We start from the raw sequence: 22,094 nt of genomic DNA, 5'->3' as shown, positions 1-22,094 counted from the left end.
CCTTCTACAGCCAGATCCAGAGCGACTGTCTGTCACACCTGACACACCCGTGACACAGGCCGAGAGAGAGAGATTGCACTGCTGCTTTCAGCAAATGTATTTCTCTTCAGTGCAGGATTCACAGCCACACAGATCAGTACTGCTGTATAATTTCTTCCATGCTGCTACTTCAGTCTGTGTGACAGAAAGTAGGAATCCATTTATTTCTGTGTACTGTGTATGGCAGACAGCTTAGTAGCTTGCCTGCTGCCACCAGGACAGACAGAGCATGCAGAGTACTGAACTGATGAAAAATAATGGATGCAAGTCATATAATGGCCAGAAATTATGTTATACTACATGTCATCAGAAACAACGTGTACACTGAAATGTTGATACCAAATGTTTACATTTAGGTACTATAGCTAGTGGCCTACACAGGATGTTAGACATATATTCTGTAAAAGAAGAACAAACTAGAAGCTATTTTTCCGCCTCCACCAGTGTGCAGATTAATGGTTCATATATACTGTATGTTAGGAGTTGTGATAACCAGATCTGCTGTCCACCTGTATTATTACCTCTATTAATTCAGTATGGAATGCAATGCTCTTTTTATCTGAGAGCTCCTCGCTTTTGATATCTTGCAACACGTTTCCATTACGTGCATAACATTTGGTGCTACAGTTTTAAAATATTTCAGTTGCAGCTTCCAAATAAATATTAATACCTTAAATCCCTTTACCATGTGTTTGTAAGATGCAACAGATGTTTAGCAGAGACAGTGAAACTGCCACATGCAGATCTCGCTTCTCAATATGCTTGTTCCTCCATTCGTTTAGAGCAATTACATACATATGTAATGGTAAAGAGCTAAAACATGATTAACAATTCTTTTGTAATTGACAACACTAAGAATCTACATTGTTCTTCATTTTGGGCCAAACAAATAATTTGTGGTTGATTGAACTGAAATAAAACCTCGCACATTGGCTTTCTTCCAAAGATCTACGGCCACATTAGTCCTGATTAGTAACTGCTCTGGTTTTATTTTACAGTGACACAGAAGGAGTAGCGAGTCAGTGATAGCCTATCTTCAGACATCTGTTTTGCTTTTAAAGAGGACTTTTCACCAAATTTTTCATATTAAATTGGACACCGGATCCTATCGTGTCTACAGAGCGGAATAAAACCATTTTTTTTTTATTTTGCTTGTCACCTAATGAGTTAACTTTTTTTTAAAAGTGCCAGTGGGTGTTATCAAGTGGGGGGCTTGTACTTCTCCATGTATGCTACTTTAGAACGTTTTTACAAATCTAGAAAAAAATATATAAATAATAAAAAAACACACTTTTTTCACCCATTAAAAATAAAGACATATAACAAATTTCAACTGATAAACCTATTCCATATCGCCATGTTCATAAAAGTTGGATCTATCAAAATATAATATAATTTAACCCCATATGATAAATGCTTAAGTTCATGCTATGAGTTTTTGGTAAGTTTTTGTCTCTGCGTATTTCTGCTGTGCCAAAACCTTGGTATCTAACAGTTCCAGCAAAGTTGATAGAATTTATAGAAATCTCATTGCCCCTGTGATTTTTTTTTTTATGCCACGTAAAGTGGTATGTTTCAAATCTGTGACATGTTGATTTCTTTTGCGGGTACGTTGAACTTTGTTTGGATTTTTCTCTTAGAATTACATTAGATGTGGAGGATATGCAGATTTAATATGTGTGTAATACGCATATAAGCGCAAAAATTGTAAATTGCAAGGTCACAAGAAGTTTAATTACAGATATATTTTTTTAAAGGTGAAATTGAAGTTCATACATTTCTTCTGACCCCCAGCGCTACCCAATACTAGATTCCCGATACTAATGTGCTGTACATGAGCTTGTGACTGCTATAGTAAAACATTGGCCTTAGTGATCGTGTGCCCAGGCTTGGACTGGCCCACAGGTGAGCCAGAGAATCCTCCGGTGGGCCCTTGTGCAAGATTGGGCCACCACCCTCTTATATGAGCAGTACTTGGCACAATATACATGATTCACTATGTACAGACAAAGGCAGCATCTTACTCCTGTAATAATCTACCCAGTTCATTGTTATATAAATTTGTAATTGAGGATAATGTCACATTTGCATGTAGTTAAAGGTGGGGCCCTGGAGTTGGTTACTGGTGGGCCCTTGGCACCCCAGTCCAACATTGCTTGTGCCGTTCATGTATGCATCATGTTTCTCCTTGTGGAGAGTAAGCTGTCAAGCATACCTAGGTGAGGAAACTTTTAAGCCGCAATGCTCCTCTGGGAAATATGCAAATTGTCTCTTCAGAGAGGAAGAGGACTTGAACCACCTATAGGAAGTAGCAATCCTAAAAGTCAATAACGAGCCTTGTCACATGACTTAGGATAAAAGCCAGAACAATAATTTCATCTTCCAGACACTGTGTTTCAGGGTACTGCCCCTTGTCAGTGCAAAGTGTGAGATCTGGTTTGGCTGGGAGGGAGGTGTCTGACCGGGATCCAAGGGGTAACATTTCTCTTTACAGAGAGTGACATGTCAAGCATTTCCACTGACAAGGTGCAGTACCCCGAAACACAGTGTCTGCAAATTGAGATTCTGGTTCTAACTTTTATCCTAAGTCATGTGACAAGGCTCGTTAGAGAGTCTGTATTGAATTTTAGGATTGCTACTTCCTACAGGTGGCACTAAAGTTCGAGTCCTCTTTCTTTCTGAAGAGACAAGTTGTATGCCTCACTGCATGGGTCAGTGATTGCAGAAGCCATGTGCACATTTATGGCATGTCATTACTGAAGGACAAGTCAAAAAACACCAGCAAGCCCACCAGATTTAGGGAATTTTACCAGGATGATTTAATAGTTCTTTTGCTATAATATTACATTGGATACTTTTAGGGCCATTAATAAAAAAAAAAAAAAAATAGGACAGCTTGTGCTTAAAGGGAACCTGTCAGCAGGTTTTTGCTACCTCATCTGAAAGCAGCATGATGTAGGCGAAGAGAAGCTGAATCCAACGATGTATCACTTAGATTACTGGGTGCAGCCTTTCTGACACAATCAGAGCTTTCAGATTTAGCAATGAAGCAGAGCTGAGGAAGCTAACCCCGCCCACACCAGGCTCTCTGTGTACTATTGTGGTGGGCCACTGGGGAGGCGCCAGATGTTGCAGAAGGGCCAGCTGGAGCGTGTAGCCTCACTGGTAGCAGATAATGATGTCACGGTAGCTGAAGTGGGTCGCTGGACCCCTCAACACTTCCCTCGTGTCCACAACAATTTAAAAAGCGGGAGGTGGCACTTGTGGATGGTATAGGACCCCCCGGTTGCCCTCCTGTAGTGGTGGTGTCTGGGTGCAGGTTTTGGGGTGCCCGTGATGTTTGTGCAATCTCAAGCAGCCAGACACGCAGGTGAACTTGTAAACATAACAATTTCACTGAATGAGGTAACAGAGTACAGTCTCTACAGTCTCTCTTACAGGTAAAGTTCACAGTATATTGTGCATACAGAAGTTATGGTTTTCTCCTCATGAGACAAGCATTGTTATTGTCCAGGGCGGCTCGAGCAGAGTTCTCTTCACTTGCTAGTACAGGAAATGCTATGCACAGTCCAGGAAATATTACACTGATGCAGGGACCTTCACAGATTGGCTCTCTGTGGAAGCACACTAAAGAGTGGATGTGCTCAGTTTTATCCCACCGTTCCCTCTCGCAGGGGGGAGGTTTAAGCAAAGTCAGTGGCATGGCAGCCACGTGGATCTGTTCCTGGCTAGAAGCAATCAGGATAACCAGAGAGCAGGAGAGTCCATGTACAGCTTTCCCTCTCCTGACTGGAAGACACTTCACTCTTTTTGTGAAGGAGATTATGTGAGGAAAAACATCCCCTCAGCGTAGACTGGCATTAAAAACTCTTCTCTGAGAAAATAGTCTCTCCTCTATCTTCCTGAGGCAGCAGGAACCACCCACAACTGGTCTGTACCAGCATTCAGTCGGAGTGAGCCCTGAGCTGGGAGACTCCTCCCAGCCATTGCTATAGCCACCTTGTTGTGTGGAGATTAATCATTTCTTCATATACACACATTGGCCAGCAGATGGCAGGAAAGTACAATTTACAATGCAAACAAGTACAGTTTACAATGCACTGTATTATATCCCCTAATTCAGTGCACAAAATGGAACAAATCTAATACAACTCTACAGCTGTCTCATTTAGCAGTAGTAGAACGAGTACCGGGATGCCACATTATGTGTAGACCGTGATCTGCTTATCACAGGAGGGGATATGTGGGACCCTGGCCCTAGGTAGTCACAGCAATGATACTTTAAACTACTGGTGCTAAAACAATCATTGTAAGCCAACGACCCCATTATCAGTATTTGGTCAGTATTTGGTCAGTATTTGGTTAGTATTTTTTTTCAGGAGTGGGAGCCAAAACCACGTGAGGAACAATCAGAGAAAAGGTTTAATAGAAACAAGTCACCAATTCTGCATTTATCACCCACTCCTGGTTTTGGCTCCCACTCCTGAGAAAAAATACTGACCAAATACTGATAGTGGGTTCCTGGACTAAGCAAATAAAACCTGAGCTTGATAAAGAGAGGCTATGCTGAAATCTGTGTTTTAACCCCTACCTCATTCTGTCTTCAGATAATTTAGCAAAAACCTGTTAACAGATTCCATTTAAATTTTAGTCTGACCTTTTTATTTATTTTTCTGTTGAATTACAGAAGAACATCTTGGGACAGCAGCAGCAGGAGAGATCAGACACACGTTTTCTGAGATTGTGCATGTTTTGCAGTGAGGAATTTAAAGGAAACAGGTTTGATGTTATTTTATTCTGCCTTTTCAGCTTTGTTGCTTTACGCCAATTATGTGCGTTCACTTTTGACTCTAAAATAAAAACACAGATGGAACAATAACTTTTTATGATGTTGATATAGGTGTGCAGTTCTCACTGATTATTTTTATGTGTAACATGAAAAGTAAGTTCAAGATAAAATAAAAGGTGTTATACTTAGAGAAAAATACACACAAGTCACAAAAATAATTTGGTGACAGATGTTTCACTACAATGCTTTTATCAGATATTGCATTGTGAAAGGCACCAATGATAGAAAACTGAGACATACAGTACAGACCAAAAGTTTGGACACACCTTCTCATTTAAAGATTTTTCTGTATTTTCATGACTATGAAAATTGTACATTCACACTGAAGGCATCAAAACTATGAATTAACACATGTGGAATTATATACTTAACAAAAAAGTGTGAAACAACTGAAAATATGTCTTATGTTCTAGGTTCTTCAAAGTAGCCACCTTTTGCTTTGATGACTGCTTTGCACTCTCTTGGCATTCTCTTGATGAGCTTCAAGAGGTAGTCACCGGAAATGGTCTTCCAACAATCTTGAAGGAGTTCCCAGAGATGCTTAGCACTTGTTGGCCCTTTTGCCTTCACTCTGAGGTCCAGCTCACCCCAAACCACCTCGATTGGGTTCAGGTCTGGTGACTGTGGAGGCCAGGTCATCTGGCGTAGCACCCCATCACTCTCCTTCTTGGTCAAATAGCCCTTACACAGCCTGGAGGTGTGTTTGGGGTCATTGTCCTGTTGAAAAATAAATGATGGTCCAACTAAACACAAACCGGATGGAATAGCATGCCGCTGCAAGATGCTGTGGTAGCCATGCTGGTTCAGTATGCCTTCAATTTTGAATAAATCCCCAACAGTGTCACCAGCAAAGCACCCCCACACCATCACACCTCCTCCTCCATGCTTCACGGTGGGAACCAGGCATGTAGAGTCCATCCATTCACCTTTTCTGCGTCGCACATAGACACGGTGGTTGTAACCAAAGATCTCAAATTTGGACTCATCAGACCAAAGCACAGATTTCCACTGGTCTAATGTCCATTCCTTGTGTTCTTTAGCCCAAACAAGTCTCTTCTGCTTGTTGCCTGTCCTTAGCAGTGGTTTCCTAGCAGCTATTTTACCATGAAGGCCTGCTGCACAAAGTCTCCTCTTAACAGTTGTTTAGAGATGTGTCTGCTGCTAGAAATCTGTGTGGCATTGACCTGGTCTCTAATCTGAGCTGCTGTTAACCTGCGATTTCTGAGTCTGGTGACTCGGATAAACTTATCCTCAGAAGCAGAGGTGACTCTTGGTCTTCCTTTCCTGGGGCGGTCCTCATGTGAGCCAGTTTCTTTGTAGCGCTTGATGGTTTTTGCAACTGCACTTGGAGACACATTCAAAGTTTTGCCAATTTGTCACACTGACTGACCTTCATTTCTTAAAGTAATGATGGCCACTCGTTTTTCTTTACTTAGCTGCTTTTTTCTTGCCACAATACAAATTCAAACAGTCTATTCAGTAGGACTATCAGCTGTGTATCCACCTGACTTCTGCACAACACAACTGATGGTCCCAACCCCATTTATAAGGCAAGAAATCCCACTTACTAAACCGGACAGGGCACACCTGTGAAGTGAAAACCATTTCCGGTGACTACCTCTTGAAGCTCATCAAGAGAATGCCAAGAGTATGCAAAGCAGTCATCAAAGCAAAAGGTGGCTACTTTGAAGAACCTAGAATATCAGACATATTTTCAGTTGTTTCACACTTTTTTGTTAAGTATATAATTCCACATGTGTTAATTCATAGTTTTGATGCCTTCAGTGTGAATGTACAATTTTCATAGTCATGAAAATACAGAAAAATCTTTAAATGAGAAGGTGTGTCCAAACTTTTGGTCTGTACTCTATAAATAAAGTATAACCTCTTTTCACATTAACGCCCAATGACTGACAGAGCACGTCATGAGTGGGTGTCCGTTCCCACACTATGATGTGCTATCCCCGTCATGACTTTAAACTGTCACTGTGTGTAAACATGCAGTGACCGTTTCGGGCCAACAGCTGTCCATGACAGCTGAGATGCACGGGAAGAGGTGCAGGGACCCATGCCGGCGGTCCCCGCACTCAAGGCGTTGTGATCGGTCAGTCAATCTGACTGACCAGTCACAGCATGAACGTGCTGTCAGGTGTGTATATACTGACAGGCCATGTGACACTTAGATTGCACACAGGAGGACTTCCTTTCACTAAGAATGTGACTTATGAAGGTAATTGCTTGAACCAGAAATTTTTTAATTCTTCATCGCAAAAGGGGTGAATACATATGCACATGCCAATTTTTAGTTATTTGATCCCATAAATTTAATTTATGCCTATATTTTTCAAACTTCACTTCACCAACTTAGACTGTTTAATACTGATGCATCACACACAAATCGGACTACAAAAATATTTAAACACCGGTCGAATGTAACAAAATAGGTAAAAAGCCAAGAGGAGTGAATACTTTCGCAAGCCACTGTGTGTCCCCCATCCTGGTATATATGTCCCCCATGCTGGGCTTCTTACTGGTATATATGTCTCTCATCCTGATATATATGTCCTCCATCTTGGTATATACAGGTGCATCTCACTAAATTAGAATATCATCAAAAAATTATTTTTTTTCAATACAAAAAGTGAAACTCATTATATAGAGTCATTTCAAACAGAGTGATCTATTTCAAGTGTTTATTTCTGTTAATGTTGATGATTATGGCTTACAGCCATTGAAAACACAAAAGTCATTATCTCAGTAAATTAGAATAATTAACAAAAAACACCTGCAAAGGCTTCCGAAGCGTTTAAAAAGGCCCCTTAGTCTGTTTTAGTAGGCTCCACAGTCATGGGGAAGACTGCTGACTTGACAGATGTCCAGAAGGCAGTCATTATCACACTCCACAAGGACCCAGAGTTCCAATTTTCATTTGGAAGTCAAGGTCCCAGAGTCTGGAGGAAGAGTGGAGAGGCCACAATCCAAGCTGCTTGAGGTCTAGTGTAAAGTTTCCACAATCGGTGATGGTTTGGGGAGCCATGTCATCTGGTGTAGGTCCACTGTGTTTTATCAAGACCAAAGTCAGCGCAGCCGTCTACCAGGAAATTTTAGAGCACTTCATGCTTCCCTCTGGCGACAAGCTTTTTGGAGATGGAAATTTCATTCTCCAGCAGGACCTGGCACCTGTCCACACTGCCAAAAGTATCAATACCTGGTTTAAAAACAACAGTATCACTGTGCTTGATTGGCCAGCAAACTCGCCTGACCTTAACCCCATAGAGAATCTATGGAGTATTGTCAAGAGGAAGATGAGCGACACCAGACCCAACAATGCAGACGAGCTGAAGGCTGCTGCTATCAAAGCAACCTGGGCTTCCATAACACCTCAGCAGTGCCACAGGCTGATCGCCTCCATGCCACGCCGCATTGATGCAGTAATTGATGCAAAAGGATCCCCGACCAAGTATTGAGTGCATTTACGGAGCATACATTTCAGTAGGACAACATTTCGGATTTTAAAAAACCTTTTTCAAGCTGCTGTTATAAAGTATTCTAATTTACTGAGATAATGACTTTTGTGTTTTCATTGGCTGTAAGCTATAATCATCAACATTAACAGAAATAAACACTTGAAATAATCACTCTGTAATGACGCTATATAATATATGAGTTTCATTTTTTGTATTGAAGAACTGAAATAAATTAACTTTTTGATTATATTCTAATTTAGTGAGAAGCACCTGTATGTCCCCTATCCTGGTATATATGTCAACCATTCTGGTATATATATCTCTCATTCAGGTATATAGGTCCCCCAGCCTGGTATATATGCCTCCCATCCTCGGCCTCTTCCCGATTTATATTCCCCCTTTTTTGGTATATACAGTATGTCCCCTTTCTTGGTACAGTACAGACCAAAAGTTTGGACACATCTTCTCATTTAAAGATTTTTCTGTATTTTCATGTCTATGAAAATTGTACATTCACACTGAAGGCATCAAAACTATGAATTAACACATGTGGAATTATATACTTAACAAAAAAGTGTGAAACAGAAAATATGTCTTATATTCTAGGTTCTTCAAAGTAGCCACCTTTTGCTTTGATGACTGCTTTGCACACTCTTGGCATTCTCTTGATGAGCTTCAAGAGGTAGTCACCGGAAATGGTCTTCAAACAATCTTGAAGGAGTTCCCAGAGATGCTTAGCACTTGTTGGCCCTTTTGCCTTCACTCTGCGGTCCAGCTCACCCCAAACCATCTCGATTGGGTTCAGGTCTGGTGACAGTGGAGGCCAGGTCATCTGGCGTAGCACCCCATCACTCTCCTTCTTGGTCAAATAGCCCTTACACAGCCTGGAGGTGTGTTTGGGGTCATTGTCCTGTTGAAAAATAAATGATGGTCCAACTAAACGCAAACCAGATGGATTAGCATGCCGCTGCAAGATGCTGTGGTAGCCATGCTTGTCCAGTATGCCTTCAGTTTTGAATAAATCCCCAACAGTGTCACCAGCAAAGCACCCCCACACCATCACACCTCCTCCTCCATGCTTCACGGTGGGAACCAGGCATGTAGAGTCCATCCGTACACCTTTTCTGCGTCGCACAAAGACACGGTGGTTGGAACCAAAGATCTCAATTTGGACTCATCAGACCAAAGCACAGATTTCCACTGGTCTAATGTCCATTCCTGTGTTCTTTAGCCCAAACAAGTTCCTTCTGCTTGTTGCCTGTCCTTAGCAATGGTTTCCTAGCTATTTTACCATGAAGGCCTGCTGCACAAAGTCTCCTCTTAACAGTTGTTGTAGAGATGTGTCTGCTGCTAGAATTCTGTGTGGCATTGACGTGGTCTCTAATCTGAGCTGCTGTTAACCTGCATTTTCTGAGGCTGGTGACTCGGATAAACTTATCCTCAGAAGCAGAGGTGACTCTTGGTCTTCCTTTCCTGGGGCGGTCCTCATGTGAGCGAGTTTCTTTGTAGCGCTTGATGGTTTTTGCAACTGCACTTGGGGAAATTTTCAAAGTTTTCCCAATTTTTTGCACTGACTGACCTTCATTTCTTAAAGTAATGATGGCCACTCGTTTTTCTTTACTTAGCTGCTTTTTTCTTGCCATAATACAAATTCTAACAGTCTATTCAGTAGGACTATCAGCTGTGTATCCACCTGACGTCTGCACAACACAACTGATGGTCCCAACCCCATTTATAAGGCAAGAAATCCCACTTATTAAACCTGACAGGGCACACCTGTGAAGTGAAAACCATTTCCGGTGACTTCCTCTTGAAGCTCATCAAGAGAATGCCAAGAGTGTGCAAAGCAGTCATCAAAGCAAAAGGTGGCTACTGTGAAGAACCTAGAATATAAGACATATTTTCAGTTGTTTCACACTTTTTTGTTAAGTATATAATGCCACGTGTGGTAATTCATAGTTTTGATGCCTTCAGTGTGAATGTACAATTTTCATAGTCATGAAAATACAGGAAAATCTTTAAATAAGAAGGTGTGTCCAAACTTTTGGTCTGTACTGTATATATATCCCCCATCTTGGTATATACTGCTCTGGCAAAAATTAAGAGACCACTTAACAGTTTTCTATTGGAAAGCATGGAAAGACTGGTGGAAAGCATGCCAAGACGCATGAAAGCTGTGATTAAAAATCATGGTTCTTCCACCAAATATTGATTTCTGAACTCTTCCTGAGTTAAAACATGAGTAATTTGAGGTCTGAAAGCACTGTTTCTTTTTTAGTATTTTGACGCTTTATCATTTGCTGCAAATAAATACAACATTTTTAGCTTTGAATTTCGGGGACATGTTGTCAGTAGTTTATAGACTAAAAACAACAATGTACATTTTACTCAAAAATATAACTATAAAGAGAAAATTAGAGAAACTGAAAATTTTGCAGTGGTCTCTTAATTTTTGCCAGAGCTGTATGTCAACCATCCTTGTATATATGTCTTTCATCCTGGTATATATGGAAAATATGTCCCCATCCTGGTATAAATATCTTCCATCTTGGTATATATAGCCCCCCATCCTGGTATACAGTCATGGCCAAAAGTGGAAGAAGAGGAAGCCGCTGCACATCAAAGAAGCAGAGGAAGGTGAGAAGAATGTTTTTTTTTTTTTTTTTGCAGAACGGGAACATATATATCAGGAAAGGACCCAGGATGAGGGACATATATACAAGGATGGGGGACATGTACACTCATGGCCGAAAGTGGTGGCCCCCTTGAAATTGTTTCAGAAAATAAAGTATTTCTCCCAGAAAATTATTACAATTACATCATTATTGCAATTATTTTCGCACTTTATTCCTCTTTGGTCAGACCTCATCTGGAATACTGTGTTCAGTTTTGGGCACCACATTTTAAAAAAGACATGGAGCAAGTTCAGAGAGGAGCGACCAGAATGGTGACCGGTCTGCAAACCATGTCCTATGAGGAACGGTTGCAGGATTTGGGAATGTTTAGCTTGCAAAAAAGAAGACTGAGAGGAGACTTAAAAGCTGTCTACAAATATCTCAAGGAATGTCACATTGTAGAAGGATCAGCTTTATTCTCATTTGCACAAGGAAAGACTAGAAGCAATGGGATGAAACTGAATGGGAGAAGATACAGATTAGATATTAGAAAAAACTTTGATAGTGAGGGTGATCAATGAGTGGAACAGGCTTCCACGAAAGGTGGTGAGTTCTCCATCAATGGAAGTCTTCAAACAGAGGCTGGACAGACATCTGTCTGAGATGATTTAGTGAATCCTGCTTTGAGCAGGGGGTTGGACCAGATGACCCAGGAGGTCCCTTCCAACTCTACCATTCTATGATTCTACGTTTTGTTATACACGTGTTTATTTCTTTTGTGTGTATTGGAACAACACAAAAAAAAACATAGCAAAAAAGTCAAATTGGACATCATTTCACACTAAACCCCAAAAATGGACTGGACAAAAGTGTTGGTACTTTTCCAAAATTTGGGGTAAACAACTTTGTTTCAAGCATGTGATGTACGTTCAAACTCACTTCTGGCAAGTAACAGGTGTGTCCGATATGAAAATCACACCTGAAACCAGATAAAAAGTGGAGAAGTTTACTCAATCTTTGCATTGTGTGTCTGTGTGTGCCACACTAAGCATGGAGAACAGAAAGAGGAGAAGAGAACTGTCTGAGGACTTGAAAACCAAAATTGTTGAAAAATATCTAATATGAAAAATCTCAAGGTTACAAGTCCATCTCCAGAGATCTTGATGTTCCTTTGTCCAAGATGAGCAACATAGTCAAGAAGTTTACAACCCATGGCACTGCAGCTAATCTCCCTGGACGCGGACTGCAGAGAAAAATTGATGAAAGGTTGCAACACAGGATAGTTCAGATGGTGGATAAGCAGCCCCAATCAAGTTCCAAAGAAATTTAAGCTGTCCTGCAGGCCCAAGGTGCATCAGTGTCAGCGCAAACTATACGTCGACATTTGAATGAAATTAAACGCTACGGTAGGAGACCCGGGAGGACTCCACTGCTGACACAGAAACATAAAAAAGCTAGACAAATGTACGTGAGTAAAGCAAAATCCTTCTGGAAAAGCGTCTTGTGGACAGATGAGGTCAAGATCGAGCTTTTTGGTAAAGCACATCATTCTACTATTTACTGAAAACGGAATGAGTCCTTCAAAGAAAAGAAAACCGTACCTACAGTCAAATATGGTGGAGGTTCAAAGATGTTTTGGGGTTGTTTTGCTGCCTCTTACACTGGGTACATTGACTGACTGTGTGCAAGGCATCATGAGATCTAAAGATTACCAACAGATTTTGGGTCACAATATAGTGCCCAGTGTCAGAAAGCTAGATTTGCATCCTAGGTCGTGGGTCTTCCAGCAGGACAAACATACTTCAAGAAGCACCCAGAAATGAAATGAATGAAAACAAAGCGCTGGAGAGTTCTGAAGTGGCCAGCAATTAGACCGGATCTAAATCCCATTGAACACTTGTGGAGAGATCTTAAAATTGCTATTGGGAGAAGACACCCTTCAAGTATTAGAGACTTGGAGCAGTTTGCAAAAGAAGAGTGGTCCAAAATTCCAGTTGAGAGGTGTAAGAAACTGATTGATGGTTATAGGAAGCGATTGATTGCAGTTATTTATTCCAAAGGGTGTACAACCAAATATTTAAGTTGAGGGTGCCAACAATTTTGTCGGTCCATTTTTGGGGTTTTGTGTGATATTATGTCCAATTTGCCTTTTTTTCAGTTTTTTTTTTGTTCCAACACACACAAAGGAAATAATCATGTGTATAGCAAAACATGTGTAATTGCAATAATTTTCTGGGAGAAATACTTCATTTTCTGGAACAATTTCAATGGTTCCGACCCTTTCGGCCATGACTGTATATGTCTCCCATCCAGGTATATATTTTCCCCATCCTGGGCCCCTTTTCTGGTATAGATGTCCCTCATCCTGGGCCATTCTTGTCACCTTCCTCTTCGTTGTCTTCTTCCTGGCTCGTCTGGGAGGGGAGCCCTACTTCAGCTGGATCTGCTGGAAGTGTATTACAGTGGTGGGACTCCCCGACTCCCTGCGCTGCAATAAACACCACTGGCCAATCGCATGACGTCACTGCCATGAGACGTCAATGAGTGTACCCGATGTCCGCTGCCTTCCCCCTGGTTGGCCAGCGGCGTATATTGCAGGCCCTCTGTGACCTCGCTCGTTACGTCCCTGGTTGCCAAGCAGAAACTAATAAGGATTTAAACCTCTCATACACTTTAGTTCAGCAGATCGTGTGGCCTGCAGCTCTCTCCCTTCTCCTATGTTCCTTATGAGAGAGTTGCTGTCAGAGAATGAAAGGTTTGGCAGTCCGGAACCAGACACGTCATATCCTTCTGTTGCCCACCATCATCTATCGGGGGACATTTGGAGGTCCCCATATACATTAGATGGTCGGCCGACGTTAGTCTTATATGCATCAGGCCTTTTCATATGGCCGTCACATTTCATATCTCAGTAATAGCACTAGTGACAATTATAGTGGTCCCATTTTCATAAAAATATGGTAATATCATGTCTAATGTGAGGTGTTTGTGAATAACATCAAAAACATTATTGCCAAAAGCTATGTACAATTTTGCAATAATTGTTTTATTGCTTCAGTGCATCTGAAAGCAAAGGACATTTGTAAATAATCAGAATTAAAATATCCTGTTGTACTTTGTCTCCATAGTTACAAGCGACAAACAAACCATGAATGTAGTCTGATGCTGTAGTCATGTGTTACGCTTCTTACTAACATGCCTGATGTCTGTAACCATGGAAAAACATAAGTTTAAGATTATTTGCAAAACTGTTTAAAGTTTATGTCAGCAGGTTTTTGCCACCTAATCTGCTGCTTGTTTATGTTGTGATAAAATCAGTTTTTATCAGCAGGGGATTATTACTAGAGGGCTAGTAAACCTGCTGCCAGGTAGTCCTCCATATTCATAAGCTCTGTATAGCTCTGCCCTCACCACTGAGTGTCAGTTTTCTGCCTATGCACAGTGTACACAGACAGAAGCTATTAAGTGGTGTGGGTGGGATTTTACAGAGCTCAGAATTCAGAGACCTCATAGATTCTCAGTAGAAAAAACTGTGTTTTTATCAAAACTGCAGCAAGCATCCCAGTAAGTGATACATCGTTGGAATCAGGGTCTCTGACCCTATTTTATGCTGCTCTCCGATGGGGTACAAAGCCTGGTGGCTGTCTTTTTTTTAATTTTTCCCCCAATATCCTGGAGCAATAAAAAATGGATGCTTAATTGTTTAAAACCTTTATTATGTATTACAAATATATATTGGTATTTTACATGCTGCTAGAATTGTAGCTTCTGTTTCCTTCCTGAGTTATGCGAGGCAGCCCTTTATCTGAGCTGCGGGAACATTACGGAGAGAATGTCATTACATTTATCTGCACTTCGAGGTATTCTCCGTCATGAACGCACGTTGCAGTGGACTAACAGACTCGTCTGGTCTTACCGCAGGATTTTAATCAAGGGTTTTTTTCTTTTTTTTAAAACACTTGTTTAACTGTTTCCTTACAGAATGGTTTTGTTTAATCACATGAACGAGGAGCACTCATTCAATGTTGGTCTGCCGGACAATATTGTGTATTGTAATGAATTTCTGGACACGTTACAGAAGAAGTTGGACAGGTACTATAATTATTTTTTTTTTTACATAAGGACTATAATTACTATTCAAATGTATTTTAAAAAAAACAATTAAAATTTGGCCAATCACGTATTTTACTTTGACTTGTGTAAAATGCATCAGTCTCAGTAAATGTAGGTAAATCAGTATATAATAAAAACTAATTGAAATAATATGTAAATTCTGATGATGCATATTCTTTATGCTACCTATGGGACAGATATTTTTGCACTTATAATTATGGTAAGTGATGATACAGCCACTATTACCTGATACTAAGCCAGTGGCATAACTAGGAGGGGATGGAACTTACAGCAAACTTTTGAATGCGCCTCCCTTAAGGATTAGGCCACGTTCACACATTCAGTATTTGGTCAGTATTTTACCTCAGTATTTGTAAGCCAAAACCAGGAGTGGGTGATAAATACAGAAGTGGTGACGTGTTTCTATTATACTTTTCCTCTGATTGTTCCACTCCTGGTTTTGACAAATACTGATGTAAAAGACTGACCAAATACTCAACATGTTAACGTGGCATCAAATAGGATTTTGACTACTGGATAACCTCTTATTAATAGTTGTTAACCTGCCAAGTGCGCCTACAAAGATATTATCTTGCACGTTTGGTATGTTTCTGGCCTCCTGTATATAGCTTGGCCCATACTATTTTCCATACTCCCCTTATTAGGGATCCCTGGTAAGCTTTGTTGCACCACAAATCATCTACCCTCAATTGGTCTCAATGCCCAACTCTCACTATTTTTCTTTTTGGTGGCGAAACAAACAATAGCCCATGCCTGGAAAAAATGTCACATTGCATTCAGGGCTGTGGAGTCGGTAAGCCAAACCTCTGACTCCGACTCCTCAATTTCCATGACTCCGACTCCCTCATACATGGCTCATGTTTAAGTGATAAATTTACTGTAGCACAGATTTATCTCCACTAAAAGTCTAGACCCTTAGATCAGGAATAGGACATTTCATAACTTTCCCAAATTCTTATGAAAATAATATTCCCCAGAAACTGCATTGAACTGATGTACCCAATTCATTATGTATATTAGGAGTTGGAGTTGGTCCATTTTATACCGACACCGACTCCACACCCCTGATGCCATTCCTGGGATTTTTTGCCCGTGTATATAACTTTTTGACTAATGAACAACTTATAAGCATCATGAATGAAACTCAAGCTAAATTTTTAAAGTCTGGATAATGCATGCTCAACCGCAATTGTCAATTGCTAGTCCTTAGGTTAATTGCATAACATAACACATCATAGTTCTATCAACTTCTAGTTCTTCTTTGTACTTTCTTATTTTCCATATGTTCCCTCCCTTATTCCCTCACCTTTATGGGCCCCCTTTTTTATGTTCAATTCTACTATATTAATGTTACTTGCCATTGTCTTGTTTGTATTCACTATAACATGATTTGAGTAATTACTGAAGTTATATACTGTATTTCAAAACTTGTTATATTGATAAAACATAAAATATTTAAAAGAGAAAAAATTGATACTCAGCTCCTAATTCAGTACAATACCTCCATAGTCGGCACCGTGTCCCCTGCCGATCTGTTGGGATCAACATACAGTGAGGGCGTAAAGTGAGCACTGCAGCCAATCCGTGGAAGAAACACGCATACACACTCAGACATATAACTAACCACCTATGATGTAGCTGTCACTCCTTCTCTCCCCCCAGTGCAGCTGATGACCTCTGTCTAATTTCTGTATCTAGTTGACACTGTTAGCAGTTATCTCCTCCTGCATGCTGTTTATCTGTACTGTTGTTGTGCTGTGAGCCCTCCACCTCCTCTCACTTCTGGCCCCGAGACTTAGGACTATGGAGGATGCGCTGCTTACAGTTTAAATAGTGCTGGACATCCTCCATTTTTTTTCTTTGTGCGCTGGGCAGGCCCCTTTATTTCATGAGCCCATTAGTCGTAGCTATGGTTATTATTCCTCCCTTGTATTAAACATATAACCATTTGTTTCACTTGTGTATATCAGAAATATATTACATGCCTTTGGACCATAATAAAATGATGCTTCTTAATACAGCACTTATGAGGTATATTTAAAAAACAAACATGAACCGGCCTTCTTTCTGTATTAATGGTATTTGTATATTGTATTTCCTAAGCTTGCAGTGTTTGTATTGTGAAAAAACTTTCAGAGACAAAAACACTCTAAAAGATCACATGAGAAAAAAGCAACATCGCAAGGTCAATCCCAGGAATCAGGAATATGACCGCTACTACGTAATAAACTATTTGGTAAGTTCCTCTCTCCGCTTCTGTGTGCTCCAGGGTTTGCAGAATCTTTCTTTTCCCTTCCTCCCAGTATAACTTCTTTGCTTTACTGATGTTCTTCATGTATTGTTCATTTGCGGTGCTTGAGAATGGATGTCTCCTCGGGTTACGCTTGACTGGTAAAATACCAGCATTGCATAGTCAACTGTAGGGAAATATCCTCATGTGCAAAGTCCCATTATTTTAAATAGAACATTAGTGCATTATACCTGCACTAAGAAGGGCATCTGAATAAAGCCTGTAGGATGAACGGCAGAGAAGTGTGCGGGCGCATTGTGCTGTTCCTCATTAAATATTTTGAGATCCTTCTTTCTTTGAACAGATGATTCTTACATGGTCGACAAATATTGTTCAAAGAGATAGTGCTGAGAATTGTGTGGAGATTTTTGATCATTAGCGAGTTTACGTGTATCTCAATTATGGTCGTACTGAAATAGAGAGTGGGTTCAAACCTCTGGCCAATTATGTCAACCATGGCTTCCACAGCTAATGTTATTCTGTTGGGCCCGCATCTTAAAATAACGATTCTTTAAGAAAAGCCGAACATGAAACCTTTAAACCGTGTTTCGCTGATTCCTGTCATTCACAGAGAATGGCTAGCAGCTAGTTAGACATACTGTTCTATGCTGAAAATTAATTGAGGAACTATCTTATATTATAAAGCTAATGTGACAATATAAAGCCATGTCTTGTCTTGTCCCAGTGTTTTCTTGATTTTTTTTGACTTACTAGTTTAGTGGTCTAATTCATGTGAATTATTGTTAGAGGAATTACCTTTACATATGTTATTTGTGGGTAAAAGGACCTCTTAGATTATATTCCCTGCTTGAAACCCCCTTTGGAGCCACTGCAGGAGAAATGTATAGCCAAATGGAGAATTCTGACGCAACATGAGTTCATCACCCATTTTGCTTCAGTATAAAAATATAAAGGGATTCATAACATAGGATCATAATTTGCCCATGAAAACCATACTTAGTTGCTTTAAGGTTGTGTTGAAATAAAGCTATTCTTTGTACAAAAATCACTACACTGTGTTCCAAATTATTATGGAAAAAGTGTTAGGAGTGATAAGGGAAGAATTTGTTTGTTTGTCAGTTAAACTCATTGATGGTGATTTCTGTCAGGGCTCTTTATATCACTGTAAGCAATTGCAGACACCTGTGCTAATTAGTTTGGCAGGTGTGTCCAATGAAAGGCAAGACTACTTAAGAAGGCTGTCCCACATTATTAAGCAGCCTACATTTTCTGCCAAAATGGGAAAGAAAAAGGATGTCGGCTGCTGAGAAGCAACAAATTGTGGAGTGTTTAGGTCGAGGCATGACTACAATCAACATTGCCAAGACACTTCATCCTGATCATCGCACAATCAAGTATGTAGCTGATTCACAGTACACACGTGTGCGTGCTGATAAGGGAAAATTGAGGACTCTTTCCTACAGGCAATTACGTCAGGTTAAAAGAGCAGCGGCAAAAAAGCCTTGTTATAGCAGCAGACAAGTTTTTGAAGCTGCTGGTGCCTCCAACGTCCCCCGAACAACAAGATGCAGGGTCCTTCAGAGGTTTGCAGCTGTGCATACGCCATCCTGTCGACCTCCTCTATCCACTGCACACAAGCAGAAATGGCTCCAGTGGGCCAAACAATACATGAAGACTGACTTCAAAACTGTTTTGTTCACCAATGAGTGCCGTGCAACTCTCGATGGTCCAGATGGATGGAGTGGAGGATGGCTGGTTGATGGACACCCCATGCAAACACGGCTACGGCGCCAACAAGGAGGAGGTGGAGTAATGTTTTGGGCTGGAATCATGGGGAGAGAGATTGTCGGCCCCTTTAGGATCCCTGAAGGGGTAAAGATGAACTCCATAATGTATGTGGAGTTTCTCAAACAGCACTTCCTGCCATGGTTCAAGAAGAAGAACCGTGCATTCCGCAGCAAGATCATTTTCATGCATGATAATGCCCCGTCTCATGCTGCACATAACACATCTGCATCTCTGGCTGCTATGGGCATAAAAGGGGACAAACTTATGGTGTGACCCCCATGCTCCCCTGACCTCAACCCCATTGAGAACCTCTGGAGCATCATCAAAAGAAGTGTCTATGATGGCGGGAGGCAGTTCACCTCTAAGCAACAGCTCTGGGAGGGTATTCTGTCCTCATGCAAAACAATTGAAGCAGAAACCATCCAAAACCTGACAAATTCAATGGACGAGAGAGTTCAGAAGCTCCTTTCGAACAAGCGGTCCTATGTGCAAATGTAACATCACCTAGAATAAAGTTTTGAGTTGAAAACTGTTTGATTTCAGTTTGTAATAACCTGCTAATGCTTATAATTTCAAAAATGACCATTTTTTTGTTCTTTATTAAAATGAAAAGGTTGAAAACTCTGCTGTGCGTAATAATTTGGAACATGCATTTTGAGTGCAGTTTGAGTTTTTTATTTTTTTAAAAATATACTGTTATCATAGGCAGTTTGTACAAAAACCTTTCAATTGTACTCTAATAGTTATTTGACTGGAAAATTACAATGACTGCAATTCATATAGGTAATTTGGGAAAATCTGAGAAAATATTATTTGCATAATAATTTGGAACACAGTGTAGATGCTAGGAGTTGTGATTTTTTTAAGATATTTTTTTTATGGAATAGTGGAGAAGTAACTGATGTAGAGAACATGGATGCTCAGTGATATACGAACTGCTATTCTAGTATTCAGTATCAGACTGAGGTGCCAAGGTCCCACCAGTAACATTGACTATGATGGTACATTGTTCATTTACATACAAATATTACATTACCCTCACAAATTTGCCTATGCTTCTATATAATGATAAACTGGGTCAATGTTAAATGAATGATGAGCTGGTCATGTCCTGGAATTATGGGGTTCTGGCTCTTAGTTAAATCCCTGATCCACAAAGTACTGTACTCTGAGGTTTCTCTGGATCCTTTGATCTACAGGGTGGGCCATTTATATGGATACACCTAAATTAAATGGGAATGGTTGGTGATATCAACTTCCTGTTTGTGGCACATTAGTATATGGGAGGGGTAAAACTTTTCCAGATGGGTGGTGACCATGGCGGCCATTTTGAAGTCAGCCATTTTGGATCCAACTTTATTTTTTTCAACTGGGAAGAGGGTCATGTGACACATCAAACTTATTGACAATTTCATAAGAAAAACAATGGTGTGCTTGGTTTTAACGTAACTTTATTCTTTCATGAGTTTTTCACAAGTTTATGACCACTTATAAAATGTGTTCAAAGTGCTGCCCATTGTGTTGGTTTGTCAATGCAACCCTCTTCTCCCACTATTGACACACTGATAGCAACACCGCAGAAGAAATGCTAGCACAGGCTTCCAGTATCTGTTGTTTCAGATGCTGCACATCTCGTATCTTGATGGTATGGTGTGGTATATGAGGTACAAAGATAGTGGGGCCATTCTTCATCAATGGAAACCTCAATGCCACTGGATATCTGAAATTGCTACATGATGATGTGTTGCCCTCTTTATGCACTGAAGATGGCACATTCCCTGAGTTTTTCCAACAAGGTGGTGCACCACCACATTATGGGTGTCAGGTCCGATCATTCCTACATGAACAGTTTCCTGGAAAGTGGATTGGTCATCGTGGGCCAGTTGAATAGCCACCAAGGTCTCCCGATCTGACCCCCTTAGACTTTTATCTTTGGGGTCATCTGAAGGCAATGGTCTATTCTGTGAACATACGAGATGTGCAGCATCAGAAACAACGGATACTGGAAGCCTGTGCTAGCATTTCTTCTGTGGTGTTGCTATCAGTGTGTCAAGAGTGGGAGAAGAGGGTTGCATTGACAAACCAACACAATGGGCAGCACTTTGAACACATTTTATAAGTGGTCATAAACTTGTGGAAAACTCATGAAAGAATAAAGTTACGTTAAAACCAAGCCCACCATTGTTTTTCTTATGAAATTCTCAATAAGTTTGACTTGTCACATGACCCTCTTCCCAATTGAAAAAAATAAAGTTGGATCCAAAATGTCCGACTTCAAAATGGCCGCCATGGTCATCACCCATCTGGAAAAGTTTCCCCCCTCCCATATACTAATGTGCCACAAACAGGAAGTTGATATCACCAACCATTCCCATTTAATTTAGGTGTATCCATATAAATGGCCCACCCTGTATATTCTCAACGTTCTTCCCAGGGAGGATTGGTAAAAACTCCTCTAAACTGCTCCTTTTGTATGTTAACGGCGGCCAGATGCCTGATTGCTGTCCATTGGAAGAAGAACGCCCCCCACCTCTTTTCAGGACTTGCCCTACAGAATTTCTGATATTTGGAGGATTGAATACAACCCCTGGCAAAAATTATGGAATCACCGGGCTCAGAGGATGTTCATTCAGTTGTTTAATGTTGTTGTAAAAAAGCAGATCATAGACATGGCACAAAACTAAAGTCATTTCAAATGGCAACTAAAGGGCTTTAAGAAACACTAAAAGAAATCAAGATTAAAAATGTGGTACTCAGTAAGGGTAATTTTTTTCAGACCAAGCAGAGGGAAAAATTATGGAATCGTGAAAAACAAACACACAAAAGAACACTCCAATACATCACTAGTATTTTGTTGCACCACATCTGGCTTTAATAACAGCTTGCAGTCTCTGAGGCATGGACTTAATGAGTGACAACTGACAAACAGTACTCTTCATCAATCTGGCTCC

General features: G+C 40.5%; 1 protein-coding gene across 1 annotated transcript in view; it reads left to right on the top strand.

The window, feature by feature from the left end:
• ZNF277 (zinc finger protein 277) overlaps positions 1-22,094 on the top strand; it is an 86,337-nt gene that overhangs the window by 45,592 nt on the left and 18,651 nt on the right. Inside the window, exons 5-7 of the mRNA XM_073651966.1 lie at positions 4,727-4,818; positions 14,952-15,062; positions 17,208-17,340. Of these exons, the coding sequence (XP_073508067.1) occupies positions 4,727-4,818; positions 14,952-15,062; positions 17,208-17,340 (336 nt within the window). The remainder of the gene's footprint in view (positions 1-4,726; positions 4,819-14,951; positions 15,063-17,207; positions 17,341-22,094) is intronic.

This window comes from Phyllobates terribilis, unplaced genomic scaffold (assembly GCF_046119375.1).
Source record: "Phyllobates terribilis strain yellow unplaced genomic scaffold, ASM4611937v1 Scaffold_11__3_contigs__length_659146591, whole genome shotgun sequence".
In the NCBI taxonomy this organism is placed as follows: Eukaryota; Metazoa; Chordata; class Amphibia; order Anura; family Dendrobatidae; genus Phyllobates; species Phyllobates terribilis.
The sequence above is the reverse complement of the archived record's forward strand: the minus strand, read 5'-3'. Positions and strand labels throughout refer to the sequence as shown.